Raw genomic sequence first — 24667 nt, 5'->3', positions numbered from 1 at the left:
CAATGTTGGAACAACAAAAACTTGATAAAGGGACGGCTGTTCCTAGATCCTATTCCACAGATAGTGCTCACGACAGATGCATCCCTCACAGGATGGGGAGCCCATCTCTTGCATTATACCACACAAGGTCAATGGAACAATCAACTAAGACAGTTCCATATGAACCATCTAGACCTGCTAGCAATTTTCCTGGCCCTCAAAACGTTTCAGGTACAAGTACGAAACAAAGCTGTCCTAATCCGGACGGACAATATGACAGCCATGTATTATATACAAAAACAGGAGGGGACACACTCTCTGCAACTGTCCCAGCTTGCACAGAACATTTGGAGATGGGCCATTCCTCAAAACATACACCTGACAGTAGAACACCTTCCAGGAATTCACAATCAGATAGCAGATCTGTTGAGTCGTCAGTCACAACAGATTCAGGAATGGAAGATACACCCACAAGTTCTTCAACCATTCTTCCAAATGTGGGGGCATCCACAGATAGATCTGTTTGCCACCCACGAGAATGCAAAATGCCCAACCTTCGCCGCCAGGTTTCCACACCCACGGTCAGAGGGGAATGCAATATGGCTGAACTGGTCAGGCAGATTTGCGTACGCTTTTCTGCCTCTCCCACTCATTCCACTAGTAGTACACAAGCTCAGACAACAGTCTCTCAAACTAATACTAGTGGCTCCCACATGGGCACATCAGCCGTGGTTCACCACAAACTGCCTCCTTTTTAAAATATATAGTCTGATACGAAAATATGACACAACTACTTCCCAGTATTTATCATACTTCCAAATGACATAGAGAATTTGTTTCAAGTGCAACATCATTAAATCATTGATTACAACTCCGTACATCATTAAAAACCACATTTTCAAAAATTATTTCCACACAATATTTGCAGTTTATTTTAAAGCTACTTCAAATGCCCCCCCTGACTATTTTTAAATAATAATTTAAAATCCTATTAATACATTTATTAACCTGCCATTATTCTCCTCCTTCTGTTTAATCTGTTGGAACACTCAATCACAATAGCCATCTACTTCAAAATCCATCGTTCTTTTTCTCTACTTATACTCTTGCTATTGTATCTTCTAATCATTTGCCCTATTATCTTTAATAAGAAAAATAAGGAAATTACACAGATCATTACTATTATTATTGGTGTTAGAACAATTTGTAGAACTCCACCACAAAAACAACTTAACGATTTACCTACCTTTCAAAAAGTACTCCCCATTTTCCTTATCCAGGACCCCATTGTTTCCCATAAGCCTGGCTCTTCAAACAATCTAATCTCATAAGTCTAATTAGATATGTCAGTAATATAAGAATCAATGTGTCCACTAAAATAAGGTATGTATTTACAGCACTTCTTCACCTTAATTACTTTACAGACACTGCCCTACTGCGCCAAGAATACATCTAGAGCGGGATGGTTCTGCATCACCATTGCTCTAATTGCTAACATCTTTAAAGTTACTAACATAAAAAACCTTGCCATATCCATGGCAAATATTTTTAGAACTTTAGGTAATTTTCTAATCTTTACATCATCCAACAAACTCTAATCCTTCTTCTTTCATGAGACTACGTTGGATCATACACATCTCACATTTTCTCTCTCTCTTCATCCCTAACTCGAATGTCTAAATTCTTCTTCTTCTTTAATTATCCCTAAAGCAGTTTTTTTTCTTCTGGACTCCTTACCACCTTTACACATTTTTCATTATAATCTTTAATAAAATAATGTTCTTCACTAATAAACAGGAATAAACTTCCTCTATATTAGTATCAGCTATGTTTTGTGCAATATCTCTCAAATACTTACCATACTTCATATCCTGCCCATCCTCAATCATGAATACATTCTCCAGTCACATATAAGTCAGTCAGATGTGGGGAAGGAAACTCTTTATTATAATGCATTACATGAATGTATATAGGAAAGTTCCAGCTTAATATGTTTTCCCTTCGCCAGCACATATCAGAAGGAATGTACATACAAAACAACCATTAACTTTCATAATTTGGATATTTTCCTTGATCCTTTTAAGATACACATTACCTATAAAACCAGTACCCAAATGTTTTTCATGTATTGATACTGTTTGCTTAACTCCCTTTTGATTAGTCTTAATTGCAACTACACTAATTATAATATGTGACGTATTTCCCTCAGAAGTCAGTAAGCACACCAACAGGCCAACTAATATTAGTAATAGCAATGCTAATATCACCACCCCTACATTTTTTTCATTGTTAGAGAACAAAAATAAAATCTTATGGAAAAAATAAAGATCTTCTTTTGCACAATAATATTTCTTAATCTTCTCTTCTTAGTTTATATTAAATAATACACATGGAAAAAGTGGTATTTAATTCTGGTCAAAAATCAAACAATAACTTCACCAAAATTGATCTGTTTCTGTGTGTTTGTTTTCTCAGTTATGTGTGTCTCTGAGCAACATTCCCTATCTCTGTTTTGTGATTTTCATCAAAACTCCATATTTCAAAGAAGATCCATTTTTTCTGAAGGTGTTTCTTCTTCAGTGCCAGTCTTAGATCTAACTCTTATGGCACTTATTCCTCTGAAAGTAATCATCTTCATCTGTATCTTCTTCTGATTCTATAGTTAGGTACACCCATTCTGGAAAAGCATTTTTTGATTTTGAATTCTTTACCTAGCTGGTCTTTGTCAGGTGGCAATTCACCTCCATTAGTTTCCTAGTTTAAATGTGTCTTTAGATCTTTCTTTGTTTCACACTGTTTCTGTTTGCAGGTTCTTTTCCAGTGTATCTTCTTCCACTCTTTCTTTTTCACTAAAGATCTTTTGGTTTCTGATTTTCTCAGACTTGGCTTCAAATTTGAAAATATGCTGAACTCTGATTCTCTTACAGCAGCTCTTTCTCTTGCAAATCTTCTTTTCTCAAAGCGGGTCTTTTCAACTCTGATATTCAATGGTAACTTGTCGCTGCTCAGAGACACTCTCTTCTTGCTGCCACTTAAGCTTTATTCTTTTGCATTGCAACAGCTCTTCACTCTGTCCACAGTGTAACTGGAGTTTGGAGGTTTCGGGCTCTTCTTCTGAACTTTCTCTCACCTGATCTTGTTCTTCACCAGTTGCAATAAAATCTTTAACCCCTCCCCCTTCCTGGAGTCACACTGCAAACGTGGATTTGGTCTGTGACCGTGGATTTGGTCTGTTACTGCCTCATCCACTGCTCTAACTTCTCTCAATCTTTTTGTATGAGCAGCTTGGATCTATTGAGACCTCTGACACATTTGACTGCACTGTTAGTAGTCAGGATAACTTGAAAAGGCCACTTCCGTGTTCATCCAAGCAGCCTCTGCAAACATTTCTGCGAATAAACACCCAGTCATCCACATTCAGACTATGGCAGGGTGTATCCTTGTAGTCTTCTTTGACTGAATTCATCTAGTGAGAGACATATTTCAACACATCAGCCAGACCTTTGCATTAATCCTGAAAAATGTCATCAATCATTGAAACTAATGCAGCTGAATGTACATGTGCAAGTCTCATTGCTCTGCACATTATGACTTCATGGGGTGAAAGGCCTGTCTTTCTGTTCGGAGTACTTCTCACATTCATAAACACAAGAGGAAGGGCATCTTAATCCTGTTGAAGCACAAATCTTAACCAGTTTATTCATGCAAGTGCCATTAGTTCATTCCATTACACAAGAATATTTGAATATTGTGCTTTATAGCTACAGTGAAACCTGACCTTGATTTTAAAAGATACGCAAACTATTTGTAACACTTCATTTGTGCCACAATCTGTCTCAATAGAAGTTGGGAAGCCAAATTATGGTAGTCAACTCCTTCAACAACAATTCAGTAACTGTAAGGCTATATGTTCTTCTGAAGGGAAATGCGTTGTTCCACTTTGACAGCAGGCATACTCACTGATGTGATTCATAACAGTAACAGTTTTCTTACTCTTATTATTTAGATGACAATGCGTTGTTCCACTTTGACAGCAGGCATACTCACTGATGTGATTCATAACAGTAACAGTTTTCTTACCCTTAATATTTAGATGACAAACTAAACAACAATTACATACATCATCAGCATCATGTCAAAATCACATTCTCTCCCAATATCTAACCAGGCTATCTCTTCCTGCGTGAGTTTGATCATGCAGATATTTACACATGGGTTGCAACATCCAGCCTGGTAGAATATAGTTTTGCTTTGCATTCACATACAAATTTTGATCATACTTATTATCGACTCATTTTTCCCATCTCAGTTTCTCGTTATCAGGAGCATCTTCTAAACTCTCAACTCACTCAAAGAAGTCTGCATTGTATCCCTAAGGAAACAGTTTACACTGTTCAAACTTGATATAACATCACCTTTGAGATTCTCACTGTAATTTTCTTGGATATCTGACTCTTCCTGCAAGGTGCAGTACCTTTCCAACTGGTCAGAGCCTTTACTTCCTAATGTAACCAAAGCTTTGGTAGCCTTAGGGATTCAGCATTGCAGGACTGCCACTGCTTTTCAATCAATTAATCATATAATTTGTAAAGCGCAGTACATACCTGGAAGGGTTTCAAGGCGCTGAGGGGTAGGGAGGAAGGGGGTGCTGTTGCTACAGGACGAACAGCCAGGTCTTGAGTTGTCTCCTGAAGGTTAGAAGGTCTTCGGTTTGTCGTAGGATGAGGGGGAGGGTGTTCCAGGTCTTGGCGGCGTGGTGGGAGAATGATTTGTCTCCGGCTGTAGTTCTGCGGATGCGTGGGATGGTAGCTAGGTAGAGGTGTGCGGAGCGGAGATTCCTGTTAGGTACCTAGAAGGAGAGTCGACTGTTGAGATAGGCTGGGCCGGTCTTGTGGAGTGCCTTGTGTGCGTGGATCAGGAGCTTGAAGGAGATTCTTCTGTGGACAGGGAGCCAGTGCAGGTTCCTCAGGTGGGGGTGACGTGGTCGCGGCGCAGGACGTCGAGGATCAGGCGTGCATAGGCATTCTGGATTCTTTGCAGTCTGTTGATGAGCTTGGTCGGGACTCCGGCATAGAGGGCGTTTCCGTAGTCGAGTCTGCTGCTGACTAGGGCCTGGGTGACTGTTTTCCTTGTGTCTGTCGGGATCCATCTGTAGATTTTGCGGAGCATACAGAGGGTGTTGAAGCAGGAGGAGGAGACAGCGTTGACTTGTTTGGTTTGTGAATTGGCTCCAATTCCAATATGTATATACTATTTTGTATTGGAGAACATGAAGATGTTATAAATCTTCTCTGTGACCATTGTTGTCCATAATCATAAACAACACTAAAACCATACAGGCTATCAGTATAAATTGTTACTTCCAATTTTTACTGAAAAGCAACAAGCTCATGTTAAGGCAAACAATTCTGCCACTTGTGTTGAAGCTTCACAACTCTCCAGAAATAACAATATCTAATAACTTGTTTAAATTAGCCCACAGCATCGGAGAAAGGGATGTCAACTTATGAATCTTGTTATACCATTTTGCTGGATCTTCTCTCAATTATGGAAAGTTACATGTAAAGGCATATACATCTGCTCTTATCCAGGAGATAAGCAAATCCTTCAATTTGTGTACCACCCTACCAGAAATGGAACCTCTAAACTTGTCCCTGCTTCTGAATCACCATATTTTTGCCACTTTTCCTTCACTGCCTGTCATTTTCGTTTTATTCACTGTCCCCTTTTTAGGTTTTGCCTTTCACGCAGGCGAAATCTTTTGAGAATAGTCTGGGGCTTTGTTCCGCCTCTCTGTTCCATTGGCTGGCTCCATAAATGGAGGCTAGCCATTAGAACAGAGATGCGTCACTCATTCCCCGAGCAGATTCGTGGGCGTTCCGGCGATTTTTACTCATCCCGCTCATTTTCGTGCGTCATGCGGCGGTGGGCGGATGTTATTTTTTTTTTACGCCATGTTTTGATCATTTGCCGCCGGAAGATGCCCAGGTGAGTGCTGTTTTATTTTTCTTGCCTTCTTTTGCCCGTTCCCACCCCCCCTCCCGCTGTCCATTTACCCGTTCCTGCCCCCCTCCCGCTGTCCGTTTGCCCGCTCCCGCCCCCCTCCCGCTGTCCGTTTGCCCGTTCCCGCCCCCCTCCCACTGTCCGTGTGCCGCCCGCGCTATGCTGCAACCTCCCACGCCACCGCCCCCCGGCCACGTCCCTGCGAACCACGAAGACATGTTTCCGACGGTATGATTTAAGCTGCCGGAAACCCGATCGCAAAGTGTCGGTAGGAGGTCCCAGGCCTTCCTCACCCACCAACCATCATTACCCTGGATGCAGCAAAGCAAACGCAGCCAGAGCCTGCATGCACCCTCTTTATTGGACACAGGCATAACAACCGATGCACCTTCTTACTCAAGGTCATCTGGGACAGTATTGTCCAGTGTCGGGTCTTTAATTACCAGCCTAATGTATTTTGGGAGATGTAGGATTTGTAAAGAAAAGCACATGGCTAGCACCTAGTGTCTATGATGAGATGTCATCTGCAATCCCATTCTTAGTTTAACTCCCAAAGATTTTGCGTCACCCCACTCACGAGTGCAGCTAATCCCATTTTGTGTCCTTTTGCTTGCTTCTTGATACTTGAAGCCCTATACTAAACATGGTGGAAACAGGACTGTATGGTACTAGAAAGAAAAGATCAAACAGGACCAGAAAGCCTAACACATCAGATTTTGAACAATCGGAGTTCCCCAGAATCAACTTTCTCACAACCCCCTCCTCATCGATGGGCTCTCCCTGTCTCACGCGTTCCAAAAACAATTTCAAGGAGTATGTGAGGATAATACAGAGATTTTTGGACTATAAGGCTGAAATGATTTGGACATGTAAAGAAAGAAGTCAGGGAGGACAGAAAGAACAACAAAAACCTAGGCAGGTGCAGAACCTGGCTTCCTCCCGTGGAAACGGAGACTGGCGGCTACGGGGGCTGGGTCAGGGGCCTGTCCAGGTTTAACTGTGTTGGTTACGAGGAATGCGAGTGTGACATGCATTCCTTGTCAGACAGGTAGGAACATTGGCTCCGGGGTGTGCGGCCTGTGAATGATTTACCAGGAGAAATTAAACAAAGCAGCTCCCTTTGATTTATTTGCACAACCCCTCAAACTCTGCATACTTCCATGTCAGGAATCATTGCATTTAACTAGACCTGGATATTAACTCATGCTCAGCCACCGCGCCCAACATCAGCAGAGTAGGTAAAACAGATGGAAAGGAAGCGGGGGAAAAAAACAGGATCAAGAATGTGAGCAGAAAAAAAGTGTAAGGCAATTTGCCGCCCCATTTCAAGGAGTGCTTGCTTAAGGTGGTCAGAGGTGACCTATTCTACAGGGACATTCATGTGTGACGCGGCACCCCCACAGAACATAGTCAGTGTATGTAGATAATGTGAATAGAAGGCGGCCCTCCTCCTTCCTCTCGACCAGCTTGGAAAAGCCAGCTCCATAGTAGAGGACACAAGTCCCTCAAACACCCGCCCCCAATGCGGCGCAAAGCGCCCTGATGCTAATTTCCCCAGCGAGGCGCTAATGGAACACATCAAACTCGGGTTCATTTGCAGGTCTCCGCTCCTCCCAGTGCCATTGGCAGGGACCACCCCCTGCAGGGAAGCATTGTCCAGGGCTGGGAATGTACACAGGGCAGCTCCGTGACGCCCATTGTGTGTGTGCACCGAAACTCGAGGCACACACGGGACTGGGGGAGGGCGGGGCTGGAGACAAGGCCAGGGGTGGACCCTTCAGGCACTCTTCCTTCAAGATGCACTTGGAGCAGAGTTAGCCCGACTAATGCACAGAGCAAACTTCATCCAGGCAATCACTTCCTTGCTACTCGTAGTGTTGGTACAAAATGTCCTGTAGCCGTGTTGTGAAGGGCATGTACACTCACTTTCAGATGTAAATTGTGCAGGCAGTCAACACCTGCAGATTAAAGCACTGCGTTGAGCCTAAAAAGAGATGCAATTCTCATACCCTGGTACCTTACCGGTTTAGGGCGATGCCCTTATGTTCTGGGTGGGTGTGTGTGGCTCTGGGTGGGTGTGTGTGGCTCTGGGTGGGTGTGTGTGGCTCTGGGGGTGTGTGTGTGGCTTTGGGTGTGTGTGTGTGTGGTAGTAATTGCTGTCTGCTGAGCTCGTCCGTAGGGTACAAAAGGTCTCACATTTGCGAGAGATTAAGCTATTGGCAATGTAAATGACAATCCATTTATTTATCTGTTTTCAAAACCAACACATAAATACAAATTTTGTCATTTCCAATGCCAATAGCTCTAACTTTCCCAAAGGCGAAACCGTTGCATTGTAAATGCTTGTTCTGTTTTTGTCACGATTTCTTCATATCCATCCATTCTCAAGTTATCTCAATTTAATCTTTAATATGGGCTCTCATAGTGGTAAGACCCATCTCTTTAATTTCATCATGAGCTAGATCAATTTTTTCCTTTGGTTTTCCATTTTACTAATGTCAACTACTAATCCATGAGCCAATTTATCCAATTTATCATGCACTTCATTAGCACATCTGGCTGCTTCTTTGATCAAATACCTAATTTCGTCAGTATTGCATGTCACTAATCTATTCAGATCCACAATTCCTTGAAGCATTTCTCCAAATTCAATCTTTAGTATTCCAATACAAAATCATTTAGGGGGTGGCTCTACCACCACTGTCTTTTCAGGGATTACCTGTACCCTGTTCCCATTTGTACTTGTCAATATCTTTGTAAATGAAACTTCTGATGGATCGCTTTGCACAACTACAGTAAGAGCTTCCAATGCTGCAGTATCTCCCTCTCTATCTCTGCCGATCCCAACAGCAGTCTGGGCGATCCCGTCTGTCTATCTGTATATGGAGGAGGTCTTGAAATGAACAACTCATTTATAAATTTGTCATCCTCATTATCTTACACCTCCTTTTTATTTTTACTCTATGGTTTTGTCTTGCTCTGTTTCCAAAACTATAGCTGGACATTTTTTAACACATTCCCTCATGTTTTTCTTCCAACCTTTCTCTTGCAATCTAATGTGCCTTCCAACCAACTCCTAAATGATTTCTTTATAGTTCTGTCTTTTTTGTCTCTTTCCTTTTTCTGTTACCATGCGATCCCATTTGTTAAGCACCTCAAACTGTGTAATTCTTGATATTGGTACTGTTTGGAAAGTGGTTTATTAGTAGGGGTAAGTAGGTATCTACTACTAGTAATAAGGACGCAATCACAATATAAGGTACAGTCAAGGTCTCAATAAATTATTACCTTTCTCAACCCTTGGTAGCTGGCTGCAAGCAGGCATTCTTAGGAGACATGTGTGTAAAGCATTAGAAAACACTAATACATTAAATAAGTAAGACACAACACACAATACTAATCCAACTCCAATTTATTACATTGGGACATGAAATTATGACTACAATGACACCAATATAACAAAAATACAATGTAGCGTACCAGAGATAGGAGTTTTAATGTATAAACACTTTCTAGTGCCTAAAAGCCAAAAGTGCCACTTTGGGACATCTGGTCGCGCTTGACTGGGACAAAGTCAAAGTTTCAGGCCGACCGCAATGGAGGGCTGGATGGATACACTTAGTGATAAGGCTCGGTCAAGTTTTTACTTTCTGACGTACTCACTTTTTGGAGCTTTTTCTCTCGATGTCAAGCGAGGCTCCTTGTCAGGCCAGCTTTGTGTTTGACGACATCAGCTTGGCTCAGTGCAGTGCCTCAGGCAGCTCCTGGTAGTCTTGTTGACAACGAAAAGCTCCGGAGCAATAGTGGGGCAAACCTGAATCTCAGGCTGGTTTGCGGTTCGACGTCGCCGGTTTCACTCTCGTTGACGGGTTGGTCAACTTATGGAGCTTTTAACCAAAAATTCTCCAATCTGCTGCAAACTTCTGGATTTATGTCCAGAAGGTCAGGTCATATTTGGGGTTCCAAAGTGTCCACAACACCAATCCAAGGCTCCAGAACCTCTCAGTTGCTCCTAGGGATAATGGGACTTCATCTCCCACAATACACTTTGTCAAATCTTTTAAAGACCAGCTGAAGGTGGTCAGATTGTTTCTTCTTTCTGGGTTCAATTCCCTACGCGGCAGGGTACCGAACCAATGTCAGCGGGCTCGATAAATCTCGCCTCGGTGCCTCTCTGACCATGGGTCCCACGCTGCAACTCTGGGCAATAGCTTGCTTAATCTCCACAACGCCCCCCTCGCTGCCGGGGATGCCTGGCTTCACCTTGGGGATGCCCAATAGGGACCATCTCACAGGGAAAGCCAGGACGGATTCCCCAGCGGCACACAGCGCCTAGAAACCCCGGGGTGAACGTGCGCTCTACAAATACATACTAACATAACATAACATAACAGATGATGCAGGTGGGGTTATTTTAACCTATTGGTTTCAGGGAGTCGACTCCTTCACTTTTTAAAGCAAGGCCGAGTCCTTAGGGCTGTATTTCTCAAAGTGTGCAGCAGGTGCAGTCATTCAGAATGCAGTCCTCTAGGTGCAGGGTAGTCTGTCTTTTTCTTGTAATTTGAGGCAGGGATCTAAGTTGCTGGACAACTCTCCCATAGTTATCCACTGTTCTTAGGTGATGAGCAGGAGGGCACCCTTGACCAATGGGGTGCCAGTTGCCACCTTCACGTATGATCACTTCTTCCAAAGTGTGGTATATTCTTGTCCCAGAAAGCACTATTCCTTTAAAATCCAAAATGGAGAAACTTTCTCCTGGGGGTTAAAGATCTGGCTAAGCCTACACACTGGCGTGGCAAAGGTTCCCTAACATGACCAATTCAGCCCCTCTGCTAATATAATTACTGGTGCTCCTGTCTGGCTGGGGGTGTAGGAAGTGGGGGTGAGCCTGTGTCTTTTCCTGTCAGTCCCTCTTTGAAGACAAGTTTGGCTACCCAATACCCATATATCTGTATATGGAGGAGGTCTTGAAATGAACAACTCATTTATAAATTTGTCATCCTCATTATCTTACACCTCCTTTTTATTTTTACTCTATGGTTTTGTCTTGCTCTGTTTCCAAAACTATAGCTGGACATTTTTTAACACATTCCCTCATGTTTTTCTTCCAACCTTTCTCTTGCAATCTAATGTGCCTTCCAACCAACTCCTAAATGATTTCTTTATAGTTCTGTCTTTTTTGTCTCTTTCCTTTTTCTGTTACCATGCGATCCCATTTGTTAAGCACCTCAAACTGTGTAATGCTTGATATTGGTACTGTTTGGAAAGTGGTTTATTAGTAGGGGTAAGTAGGTATCTACTACTAGTAATAAGGACGCAATCACAATATAAGGTACAGTCAAGGTCTCAATAAATTATTCCCTTGCTCAACCCTTGGTAGCTGGCTGCAAGCAGGCATTCTTAGGAGACATGTGTGTAAAGCATTAGAAAACACTAATACATTAAATAAGTAAGACACAACACACAATACTAATCCAACTCCAATTTATAAAATTGGGACATGAAATTATGACTACAATGACACCAATATAACAAAAATACAATGTAGCGTACCAGAGATAGGAGTTTTAATGTATAAACACTTTCTAGTGCCTAAAAGCCAAAAGTGCCACTTTGGGACATCTAGTCGCGCTTGACTGGGACAAAATATTTAACAACAAGGGGTGGTGATGGACAGAGTTTCTGAATTAAGCAGAATACTCTCACCCAGTCAAGAGATCAGGGCTAGATCCAACACCGTTTTTTAGCTCACTGCACCATCCCAGCTCAGAACATGGCTATATGCAAATCAGTCTGTTCCTGTCCCAGTGCATGATGGGAACAGGGCAAACCAAACTACCAAGCCAATTCTTACACTGGGAAGGAAACAAGCTTCCGGGGACCGGTTTCTGGCATTTCAGCCGTCGTCAGCCTGGCTTGCTTGAATCCTGATGGTGCAATGAGCAAGGGACTCACATCTGAGTATACCCTTCCACGCTTATGGTGGACAAAATATTTAACAACAAGGGGTGGTGATGGACAGAGTTTCTGAATTAAGCAGAATACTCTCACCCAGTCAAGAGATCAGGGCTAGATCCAACACCGTTTTTTAGCTCACTGCACCATCCCAGCTCAGAACATGGCTATATGCAAATCAGTCTGTTCCTGTCCCAGTGCATGATGGGAACAGGGCAAACCAAACTACCAAGCCAATTCTTACACTGGGAAGGAAACAAGCTTCCGGGGACCGGTTTCTGGCATTTCAGCCGTCGTCGGCCCGGCTTGCTTGAATCCTGATGGTGCAATGAGCAAGGGACTCACATCTGAGTATACCCTTCCACGCTTATGGTGGACAAAATATTTAACAACAAGGGGTGGTGATGGACAGAGTTTCTGAATTAAGCAGAATACTCTCACCCAGTCAAGAGATCAGGGCTAGATCCAACACCGTTTTTTAGCTCACTGCACCATCCCAGCTCAGAACATGGCTATATGCAAATCAGTCTGTTCCTGTCCCAGTGCATGATGGGAACAGGGCAAACCAAACTACCAAGCCAATTCTTACACTGGGAAGGAAACAAGCTTCCGGGGACCGGTTTCTGGCATTTCAGCCGTCGTCGGCCCGGCTTGCTTGAATCCTGATGGTGCAATGAGCAAGGGACTCACATCTGAGTATACCCTTCCACGCTTATGGTGGACAAAATATTTAACAACAAGGGGTGGTGATGGACAGAGTTTCTGAATTAAGCAGAATACTCTCACCCAGTCAAGAGATCAGGGCTAGATCCAACACCGTTTTTTAGCTCACTGCACCATCCCAGCTCAGAACATGGCTATATGCAAATCAGTCTGTTCCTGTCCCAGTGCATGATGGGAACAGGGCAAACCCAACTACCAAGCCAATTCTTACACTGGGAAGGAAACAAGCTTCCGGGGACCGGTTTCTGGCATTTCAGCCGTCGTCGGCCCGGCTTGCTTGAATCCTGATGGTGCAATGAGCAAGGGACTCACATCTGAGTATACCCTTCCACGCTTATGGTGGACAAAATATTTAACAACAAGGGGTGGTGATGGACAGAGTTTCTGAATTAAGCAGAATACTCTCACCCAGTCAAGAGATCAGGGCTAGATCCAACACCGTTTTTTAGCTCACTGCACCATCCCAGCTCAGAACATGGCTATATGCAAATCAGTCTGTTCCTGTCCCAGTGCATGATGGGAACAGGGCAAACCAAACTACCAAGCCAATTCTTACACTGGGAAGGAAACAAGCTTCCGGGGACCGGTTTCTGGCATTTCAGCCGTCGTCGGCCCGGCTTGCTTGAATCCTGATGGTGCAATGAGCAAGGGACTCACATCTGAGTATACCCTTCCACGCTTATGGTGGACAAAATATTTAACAACAAGGGGTGGTGATGGACAGAGTTTCTGAATTAAGCAGAATACTCTCACCCAGTCAAGAGATCAGGGCTAGATCCAACACCGTTTTTTAGCTCACTGCACCATCCCAGCTCAGAACATGGCTATATGCAAATCAGTCTGTTCCTGTCCCAGTGCATGATGGGAACAGGGCAAACCAAACTACCAAGCCAATTCTTACACTGGGAAGGAAACAAGCTTCCGGGGACCGGTTTCTGGCATTTCAGCCATCGTCGGCCCGGCTTGCTTAAATCCTGATGGTGCAATGAGCAAGGGACTCACATCTGAGTATACCCCTCCAAGCTTATGGTGGACAAAATATTTAACAACAAGGGGTGGTGATGGACAGAGTTTCTGAATTAAGCAGAATACTCTCACCCAGTCAAGAGATCAGGGCTAGATCCAACACCGTTTTTTAGCTCACTGCACCATCCCAGCTCAGAACATGGCTATATGCAAATCAGTCTGTTCCTGTCCCAGTGCATGATGGGAACAGGGCAAACCAAACTACCAAGCCAATTCTTACACTGGGAAGGAAACAAGCTTCCGGGGACCGGTTTCTGGCATTTCAGCCGTCGTCGGCCTGGCTTGCTTGAATCCTGATGGTGCAATGAGCAAGGGACTCACATCTGAGTATACCCTTCCACGCTTATGGTGGACAAAATATTTAACAACAAGGGGTGGTGATGGATGCCAGAAACCGGTCCCCGGTAGCTTGTCTCCTTTCTGGTGAAGAATTGGTTTGGTAGTTTAGTCTGCCCTGTTCCCATGATGCACTGGGCCAGGGACAGACTGATTTGCATATAGCCAGGTTCTGAGCAGGGATGGTGCAGTGAGATAAATAACGGTGATGGACCAAGCCCTGATCTTTGGACTGGGTAAGAGTGGTCTGCTTAATTCGGACACTCTGTTCATCACCACCCCCTTTTCTGAATCGTTTTTGGCCACTATAGGTGTGGCAGGGTATACTCAGACATGAGTCCCTTTCTCACTGCACCATCAGGATTCAAGCAAGCCGGGCCGAAGACGGCTGAAATGCCAGAAACCGGTCCCCGGTAGCTTGTCTCCTTTCTGGTGAAGAATTGGCTTGGGAGTTTAGTCTGCCCTGTTCCCATGATGCACTGGGCCAGGGACAGACTGATTTGCATATAGCCAGGTTCTGAGCTGGGATGGTGCAGTGAGATAAATAACGGTGATGGATCAAGCCCTGATCTTTGGACTGGGTAAGAGTGGTCTGCTTAATTCGGACACTCTGTTCATCACCACCCCCTTTTCTGAATCGTTTTTGGCCACTATAGGTGTGGCAAGGTATACTCAGACATGAGTCCCTTTCTCACTGCACCATCAGGATTCAGGCAAGCCGGGCCGAAGACGGCTGAAATGCCAGAAACCGGTCCCCGGTAGCTTGTCTCCTTTCTGGTGAAGAATTGGCTTGGTAGTTTAGTCTGCCCTGTTCCCATGATGCACTGGGCCAGGGACAGACTGATTTGCATATAGCCAGGTTCTGAGCTGGGATGGTGCAGTGAGATAAATAACGGTGATGGATCATGCCCTGATCTTTGGACTGGGTAAGAGTGGTCAGCTTAATTCGGACACTCTGTTCATCACCACCCCCTTTTCTGAATCGTTTTTGGCCACTATAGGTGTGGCAGGGTATACTCAGACATGAGTCCCTTTCTCACTGCACCATCAGGATTCAAGCAAGCCGGGCCGAAGACGGCTGAAATGCCAGAAACCGGTCCCCGGTAGCTTGTCTCCTTTCTGGTGAAGAATTGGCTTGGAAGTTTAGTCTGCCCTGTTCCCATGATGCACTGGGCCAGGGACAGACTGATTTGCATATAGCCAGGTTCTGAGCTGGGATGGTGCAGTGAGATAAATAACGGTGATGGATCAAGCCCTGATCTTTGGACTGGGTAAGAGTGGTCTGCTTAATTCGGACACTCTGTTCATCACCACCCCCTTTTCTGAATCGTTTTTGGCCACTATAGGTGTGGCAGGGTATACTCAGACAGGAGTCCCTTTCTCACTGCACCATCAGGATTCAAGCAAGCCGGGCCGAAGACGGCTGAAATGCCAGAAACCGGTCCCCGGTAGCTTGTCTCCTTTCTGGTGAAGAATTGGCTTGGTAGTTTAGTCTGCCCTGTTACCATGATGCACTGGGCCAGGGACAGACTGATTTGCATATAGCCAGGTTCTGAGCTGGGATGGTGCAGTGAGATAAATGACGGTGATGGATCAAGCCCTGATCTTTGGACTGGGTAAGAGTGGTCTGCTTAATTCGGACACTCTGTTCATCACCACCCCCTTTTCTGAATCGTTGACTGGGACAACGTCAAAGTTTCAGGCCGACCGCAATGGAGGGCTGGATGGATACACTTAGTGATAAGGCTCGGTCAAGTTTTTACTTTCTGACGTACTCACTTTTTGGAGCTTTTTCTCTCGATATCAAGCGAGGCTCCTTGTCAGGCCAGCTTTGTGTTTGACGACATCAGCTTGGCTCAGTGCAGTGCCTCAGGCAGCTCCTGGTAGTCTTGTTGACAACGAAAAGCTCCGGAGCAATAGTGGGGCAAACCTGAATCTCAGGCTGGTTTGCGGTTCGACGTCGCCGGTTTCACTCTCGTTGACGGGTTGGTCAACTTATGGAGCTTTTAACCAAAAATTCTCCAATCTGCTGCAAACTTCTGGATTTATGTCCAGAAGGTCAGGTCATATTTGGGGTTCCAAAGTGTCCACAACACCAATCCAAGGCTCCAGAACCTCTCAGTTGCTCCTAGGGATAATGGGACTTCATCTCCCACAATACACTTTGTCAAATCTTTTAAAGACCAGCTGAAGGTGGTCAGATTGTTTCTTCTTTCTGGGTTCAATTCCCTACGCGGCAGGGTACCGAACCAATGTCAGCGGGCTCGATAAATCTCGCCTCGGTGCCTCTCTAACCATGGGTCCCACGCTGCAACTCTGGGCAATAGCTTGCTTAATCTCCACAACGCCCCCCTCGCTGCCGGGGATGCCTGGCTTCACCTTGGGGATGCCCAATAGGAACCATCTCACAGGGAAATCCAGGACGGATTCCCCAGCGGCACACAGCGCCAAGAAACCCCGGGGTGAACGTGCGCTCTACAAATACATACTAACATAACATAACATAACAGATGATGCAGGTGGGGTTATTTTAACCTATTGGTTTCAGGGAGTCGACTCCTTCACTTTTTAAAGCAAGGCCGAGTCCTTAGGGCTGTATTTCTCAAAGTGTGCAGCAGGTGCAGTCATTCAGAATGCAGTCCTCTAGGTGCAGGGTAGTCTGTTTTTTTCTTGTAATTTGAGGCAGGGATCTAAGTTGCTGGACAACTCTCCCATAGTTATCCACTGTTCTTAGGTGATGAGCAGGAGGGCACCCTTGACCAATGGGGTGCCAGTTGCCACCTTCACGTATGATCACTTCTTCCAAAGTGTGGTATATTCTTGTCCCAGAAAGCACTATTCCTTTAAAATCCAAAATGGAGAAACTTTCTCCTGGGGGTTAAAGATCTGGCTAAGCCTACACACTGGCGTGGCAAAGGTTCCCTAACATGACCAATTCAGCCCCTCTGCTAATATAATTACTGGTGCTCCTGTCTGGCTGGGGGTGTAGGAAGTGGGGGTGAGCCTGTGTCTTTTCCTGTCAGTCCCTCTTTGAAGACAAGTTTGGCTACCTAGCCCGCTTCCTGCCTTTTGTTCTGCAGCTTGCAGATCTCCTCCCACCAGATGTCCTTTCTCTCTAGGCAGGCCACTTCACACCTCATCAGAGCAGTTTGGCTCAGCCTGCCAAAGGCTGATGGAAGGCTGCATTTTAGCACAGCGGAAAAGCAAGTTTTATAACTTTTTTCTGTAATAGTTATAATAAATCTAAGGCTGATGTACCATCTATACACAGAGACTGATGTACCGGCTATAAGGATTTATCCGATTGGAATAAATTTTGAAGATTTGAAGTGACTACCATCATTTAAGGATTGGATTTGACTTTTTTCAGATATACTCTGGCTTGTCACTTGATTTTCCAGCACAATTAGAGGAATATTAGAGATATTCATATAGTTATTGTATTTGTGTGCTCAGGGGGTGGTATAAAATTTTGTTTTCTGTATCAACAGGAGTTTTGGGTGTTGGGTACTCACCCTTCCTCTAGATGCACTGACCTTGACTTGTATCAGCAGTTTATTATTTTTTGATAATCGGTGTGCGCCCGCTAGGCTGTCAGTATCCATAATCATTTTAAGCTTGGCAAGTTGTTGGATCTATTCTAACTTTCATTAAATACCTTGAACTATGTTTTTAGCTCGCTCCTATGAATAGGTATACTTTTTTTAAATGAGTCCCATATTAGCCTATGGTGCTAATGTGCTACAATGTGGAAAAATAAAATTGGCATTTTTTCCCTCCCCATGGCATATAAAACAACTGTTATAATGTCATTGCTGATAGTTAGATACAAGGAACCCTACCACTGGGGCACCTAATTGAGACCTTAGAGGTGCCATGTGTACAAATAAGGTAGTTTAAGACTTTAAAAGTATCTTTAATTCCAAAGTTGATTTGGTATGTAATTTAGTTTTAAAAGAAGTGGCAAAGCAGGGCTTGTCTGACATACAACACAGAAGTGCATACTTGATAGCATTAATCTGCTGGGCCTCTAAACCTACATGCCCTACCATATACTAAGGGCTTACAGGTAGGTTCTCATTTCAATTGTAATTACACCTAATTATCATATACCTTCTACACAGAGCACTGGCCCTTGGTCTGGTTAGTAGAACCCAGTGCACAGTCAGTTACCACCATTATTAATCAAAACATAGAGGTGATCAGGTCAAAAATGATGTCTTTCTCACAGGCACTATGTCACACATGGTTTGTCCCAACAAATTTCAATTTCTTAATATTAAAGGTACCCTCCATTGTAAACTGTAAAGCCTCATCATGCACTGTATACTGATTCCATTCGGGAATCCAGACACTTATAATATCCTACATCTTATATAATTTCATATGCTGGTGTGCCCTCACTCGGCACCTTCTGACCCTCTCTAGGCCTAACCTTTTTCTTAGACTCAGGTTTTGTAAACATTCCACCCATGTTTTACACTAAAACAAGCTCAAAAATATTTAAAAAATCAAAGAAGCTATTTTTTGGCAGTTGTCCCACACCCTTCAATCCCTACATAATGACTGAAGTTTGTCTTGCTCCCATAAAAATAAGTGGCAAGAAGGTTTCAAACAGACCTCAGCATTTGGTGCATTACGCAACTGATATATCCTATTCTGTCAGTAGCTGAACACGGGCAAGACAAGAACACCTCACTATGGGAATCCCAACTGTTGGTCGCCTGAATTGGACCCAAGCCCACAACCCAAGCCAGGAACCTCGGAATAATAACCAACAGCAAACTGGACTTGACTGCACAAGTCCATGCCATCACTCTCATCGTGCGTCCACACCCTGACGATGCTGAGGAAGATCTTCAAATGGCTACCAAGCAACACAAGTAATACTGTCTTTCACGCCCTAGTCACCAGCAAGTTGGACTATGGGAACACCCTCTACACCTGTATCAGCAAGCAACTCACTAGAAGATTACCGACCATCCAGAACTTGGCAGCCAGACTCATCCTGAACCTCCCACACAGAGCTCACATTAAACCAGACCTCAGGGAACTACACTGGCTTCCAATACACAAATGTGCGCAAGGCAAATTCCTTGCAGACACAAATCAAGACAATTTACAACTCAGGAACCACCTACCTGAACAGTTGTATCTCCTTCTAGCAACAATTCACACACCGCGGCTCCACAGGACCCGGATTGCCAACATACCACATATGCACAGAACCAGATCAAGAGGACAAGAGCTCTCTTACTTCATTCCTAAAGAGTGGAAGCACCTCCCGCTCCACACCAGATCCTCCTCTTGTCTTCTTGAAATCCGCAAGAAGCTGAAGACTTGGCTTTTTTATTAAACAACCTACCATAGGTAGGGCTAGGCACACACGCTCAGCGCTAGGCCTCGTGGGTGAATGTGCACTCTACAAATACACATGACAACACATAACAACATATTCCATAGTCGTGCTCTTGAATGATAATTAGCACTCGTTTAATTGTTGTAAAGACTGTTGCTTCATTTGTGTGCAATACTGTTAATTGTCTAAGCACTACAGATGTGTTGCTGATACCTAATTAAGTGCTTTATTCCTTCACCTCCAGACTCTCTTCATCCGTCTAGACAGGTATGGGCCGGTGATCCTGTAGAATGAGTGTGCACATCAAGGTGCCATTGTACCACGGAGGAGGCAGACTGTACTGCACAGATGATAGCTTGTGAAGCCAGGCTGGCGTCTGCAGTGGGTTGGGGGGTCCTGCCTAAGGGATACATAGTATCAGAGATGTGTTGTATGGGAAGTGGTATTATGCAGCAAGGCTCTAGTGCCTAAGGTGGGAGAGGATTCCGCCTGATTGGAAGTGTAAATCGATGTGGGGACTCTCTAAATAACTCCCCTCCTAATGTTTTTGAAACTGTGCAATGTTTGTATGGTGCTCCAGTATCACACAGGTCACTTCAGAGGATACGGTGGCCTCAGGGTCACAGAATATATCAGTGGCACTGCACTGCACAGAGGGTGAGGGAATGCTGCCACAATTTCCCTCTGCCCAGAGTTTTGTGCGAGGGCACTAATGTGTACAACCAGCTCAACTGGATAAGTGTGCGGAGTATGGGGCAGCCCATGGATGTGGGTGACAGAAAGCTTGGAAATGTAGCAGGATAATGAGGGTCTGTGTATCCGGGTTTCGAAGCCACCCGTTTTACTGCAGCATGCCAGGGGTAGAGGTTTTCCTCATGTACCTAATTGTGTCCCAAATATGTTGGAACCAAATGTCAGAAGCACCTATATTTACAGCATGGCAGCCAGGTGCAATGCGGCCCAACCCCCTGGAGGACCGAAAGGTTGTCGGAAGGCAAAGTGTCTTTCATGCTGTGCAAGTGACATACATGTTCTCCTGTTGCAGTGGCAAAATCCTGCTTCGCCTTACCTGGGCAGTGACGACTGATCAAGTGTTTCTTAAACACGTACTCAGGTGGCTCGCTGTCTGCATTCATTGTGTGTGTGTCTCGTGCATCTTTTTGTACCTCACTGAATGTAAATAGCAATTATCCTTTCATTGATTTCTCGTTCCAGCCATGACCCAAACTAACCTCACGACTCGCAAAGGCCGCCGGGTTCAACGAACAAAAACCCCGTAGAAGAGGAACATCGCCACAAAAAACCCTGCCATGCTATCAAGCCAAGAGTTCACTGGATGAAACCAACTCAACGCACCTCCATTGCTGCTGCATGTTTACACGCTATTCGGCTCGTGGCTCTTCCTGCACTCCTCCTGGACCGCACTGCCAAGGGTTTACCCTGACTAATATTTATCAGGCTTGGCTTGCCTTCTGCCATTAGTTTGGAGGCTAAAGCAAGTTCTGAGGAAAGGCGAGTAAGGATCACCTCATATATATTCTATAGCCTAATGCAAGAAAAATTCCAAAACACTCCTGCCTGCCAACCAGTTACCTCATTCACACCATGCCAACTCTGCAATACCACAGAGGCCGAGCCATCTTCTCACTGCTAATCTATACCACTCTTCCAAACCTATCCTAGAAGGGCAGCCATGCATGCCACGTAATAACGACCACAGCTTTACAAGGCATGCTGTTTCCCAACGTACAACATAACTTCAGCAGTGCCAAATAGACAACTCTGCTGACAGATGGCATCTGCATGACTATTAATGCACCCTTACACTGCCAACCTCCAAGTCATTATTTTCTCCCAGGCATGCTCATGTAGGGTTTGAAAGTTACATTTTAACTGTTTGTGAAATGATGTTCATCCTTGAATTAGGACATAATAAAGTGAACAATAGCACGATTGTCTACAACAAAAATGTAAATTACATATCCCGCTTAGTATATAACTACTTCTTTAAGCCACAATATGAAGTATTGGAAAACCTCATGGACAGTGCTCGGCACGTTAAACCTACTGCCTTCTATTACAGCATGATGGCCCAGCCAGTTTACTCCCTTTTCCACATGTGTAATGTCTTTACTAAGACTCAAGAGCAGACAATCAGTGTGCTTGGATGCAGTGATTTCTTAACTGTGATTATTGATGAAATTCTTGTGTTTGTTGCATTTTCTGTGAACTAGTAGACCCTCATACATTGTGCTACGGACCCTCATGCAGTATGCCAAAGATCCAAATAGAGGGCTTTCCCACACTTTTTTAAAAATTTCCTTTAGGCCCTAGGTGTAGAAGGCTCGACATTGGTTGCCTACAGTTCCTTTTAGACTCTTTAACCATGAGATCTACTCAGTGCAAGAGGAGCGACCAACTGAGTGCATACTAAGTATGGGCGAATTTTGCGGATCTGCGGTCCGCAAATTTGCGCGAAATCTTTCCCGCAAAATCGAGGACTTTTTGGCCATTTGCACTGGAGTACTTTCTACTGGCTAATCCAGTAAGTGCTACCTCATTGGGTAAATGTATAATGCTTTTCCTACACTGCAGCTGCTTAAAGGGCCATAAGATTTCTCTCCACTGACCATGTCTGCCTGTAACTTTACCACCGCGCCTAAAGGCGCCGAGGTCCCTTGAGTGAGTTTCCATCATAGTTGGGAAAGGGCGGGAAGACGTTTGATACCTCTAGTGTGTGGTGCGGGGCTTCTATGCGTGTCAACATGCCTCTTGTGAATAAAGGATCAGAGAGCGAGCAGGGCAGCAGGTGAGGAGAAAGCAGCCTCCTGGTCACAGGAACTACAAGGGGATCGCGCTCGAGAAACTCATGGATGCAAAGACCTCCCTCGAGTATTACAGCTAATTTTCGACAGCAGATATGGGGTTAAAGCACACTTGCCCAGCCTCGACCGTCCTCACTAATGTTTTGGGCTGATTAAAACGTTTTTGAATTTGAGCTTCAACTCGGGCACCTGCTTTATTTATATGAAGTGCTTCCTGTTGAGGTTTAATGTTTGTTGACAGGAGCCTCCTGCCATAATGAATCCTGCCCTGCATAGTTATCCACGAAGATGCCACCGTTTTGTGCAATACATCTACTCACTGGAGTACTTTTACTGGCTAATCAGTAAGTGCTACCTCGTTGGGTAAATGTAAAGTGCTTTTCCTACACTGCAGCTGCGTAAAGGGCCAGAAGATTTGTCTCCACTGACCATGTGTGCCTGTAACATTGCCACCGCGCCAGAAGGCGCCGAGGTCCCTTGACTGAGCTGGCCATCATAGTTGGGAGAGGGTGGGAAGACGTTTGGTACCGCTAGTGTGTGGTGGGCGGGGCTTCTATGCTTGTCAACATGCCTCTTGTGTAAAGGGTCAGAGAGCGAGCAGGGCAGCAGGTGAGGAGAAAGCAGCCTCCTGGTCACAGAAACTACACGGGTATTGCGCTCGAGAAACTCATGGATGCAAAGACCTCCCCGAAGTATTAAAGCTAATTTTCGATGGCAGAGACGGGGTTAAAGCACACTTGCCCAGCCTCGACTGTGCTCACTAATGTTTTGGGCTGATTAAAATGTTACTGAATTTGAGCTTCAACTCGGGCACCTGCTTTATTTATATCTGTAAGTGCTTCCTGTTGAGGTTTAATTTTTGTGACAGGAGCATTGTGCAATACTTGTAACTATTCTCTGACCCTGCTTCGAGGGTCAGAGCAGGGTCAAAGAATAGTTGTAAGTAGGCAACAAACTCTGGAGGCGCCACTCAGGAAGCACTTACAGGGTTACAGCAGGTGCCCAAGTTGAAGTTAATTTCTTTGTAACCATATTGTAAATGGTTACAAAGAAATTAGCTTCAACTTGGGCACCTGCGGTAACCCTGTAAGTGCTTCATGGAAAATTTGTCCCGCTCGCGGATTCGCGGATTTTTCAGCAATTTCGCGAGATTCGCGAAATTGCAGTAAAACCACAATTTTCCGCCCACACTTAGTGCATACATCCTGCACCTGCAGAGTGCACAGCTGTTTCCTTTCAGAGTTTAAACTACCAATGTATTCTTAAATGTAAGGGCTTTCCTCTGGATTTGAGCTGACTGCCTAACAATTACTCCTTAATTTACCAGAAGCGAAATAATGCAATTCTATGTTTATGTTACGAATAAATGTGCTAATCTGTACCTATGGGAATGGAAATTTACTGGGAAGTTTGAGTTGTTATATGTGCAGCACAAATGCTGTTATTGTTTCTATGGCGGCATCATGGAAAGACATGGAGAGAAGTTGTCAGACTGCCTCCGGCTTCACATGTGTTTTCAAATAGTGTGCAAAACATTGTATTAACACACTTGCACTATAATGATGTTTGCTTAATGCTTACTGTTTACAGGGAGATTATTAAAAGCTTGGGCATGAATGGCCTCAATTATACTATTAATAGGTGTTTGCCTGTTTTTATTCTTCTGGCACTGGTATTTTCTCAGTATGTTATTTACAGCAGTGACATGCCCGGGAATTATGCAAAAAAATAAACTCTTATAAGATCATGTCTCTGAAGGAAATCGATAATGTGCAATTGATAAGTCCTGTCCATCTTTCCTCAGACTGACGGGGTGTCTTTAGACGTAAGCAAGACCGTAGAACATAGATTGCACAGCAAAAGTTAAAGGTTTGAGTGAGTGATCTGCATGCACTACTAAACACCTTCTGGCTCCCACTTTTCAGGCTTTTTCTTGTGTTCCAGTCATTTGTACACAGTCTAAATTTATGCAGCGTGAAATCTTTTAGGGATTCCTTGGAGGATTATCCAGCTTTTTTACTTCTCTTCTCTTTGCTAGTTCTCTTGAAGATCAGATTCAGGTGATGGTATTTTCTTTTGAAGGCTCGTCTCCAAAGTGAATGGATAAATTTTGTTTTTACAGTGCCAATGCCCAGGTGTTTCTACAGTGATTGAATTGTTTGTGAGACTACTACTGGGTGATTTGAAATTAACTTCATTGTAGATTTCAATTTTCCGAGTTGACAACCTTTTATACTCATGAGTACATGTGTTCTCAGAGTACTGGTCCTTTATTCTGTCAGACACCCTGGATTCTGCAGCCAGTATTGTGCAAAAAATTCTAAATGTTTTTTGCCTAACACCAGAGCCTCACCCTTCTTGCAAATTGAAGCCAGTAGATTTAGAACCTTAATGCTCTATGACCTAAATAGATCAGTTCTCATACCTGGTTGCAGTCATGTCCTAGATGTATTGTAATGTG

General features: G+C 44.3%; 1 protein-coding gene across 3 annotated transcripts in view; it reads left to right on the top strand.

Annotated features, from left to right (window-relative positions):
• The window catches only part of LOC147712984 (uncharacterized), a 373114-nt gene extending 349270 nt beyond the window's left edge, over nt 1-23844 (top strand). The window contains exons 10-11 of one of the 3 annotated variants that reach the window (XR_015296034.1): nt 20597-23004; nt 23265-23844. Coding sequence is in view for 1 of the 3 variants with exons in the window: in XM_086923605.1 (XP_086779731.1) it covers nt 20597-20661 (65 nt within the window). In the remaining 2 variants the exon portion in view is untranslated. Of the gene's footprint in view, nt 1-20596 lie in introns of all 3 variants that reach the window. The other 2 variants (XR_015296033.1, XM_086923605.1) reach the window with 2 other exon arrangements.
• The last annotated feature ends 823 nt before the right edge of the window (nt 23845-24667 follow it).

This window comes from Lissotriton vulgaris, chromosome 5 (genome assembly GCF_964263255.1).
Source record: "Lissotriton vulgaris chromosome 5, aLisVul1.2, whole genome shotgun sequence".
NCBI classification, from domain to species: Eukaryota; Metazoa; Chordata; class Amphibia; order Caudata; family Salamandridae; genus Lissotriton; species Lissotriton vulgaris.
This window is presented reverse-complemented; position numbering and strand designations above follow the sequence as displayed.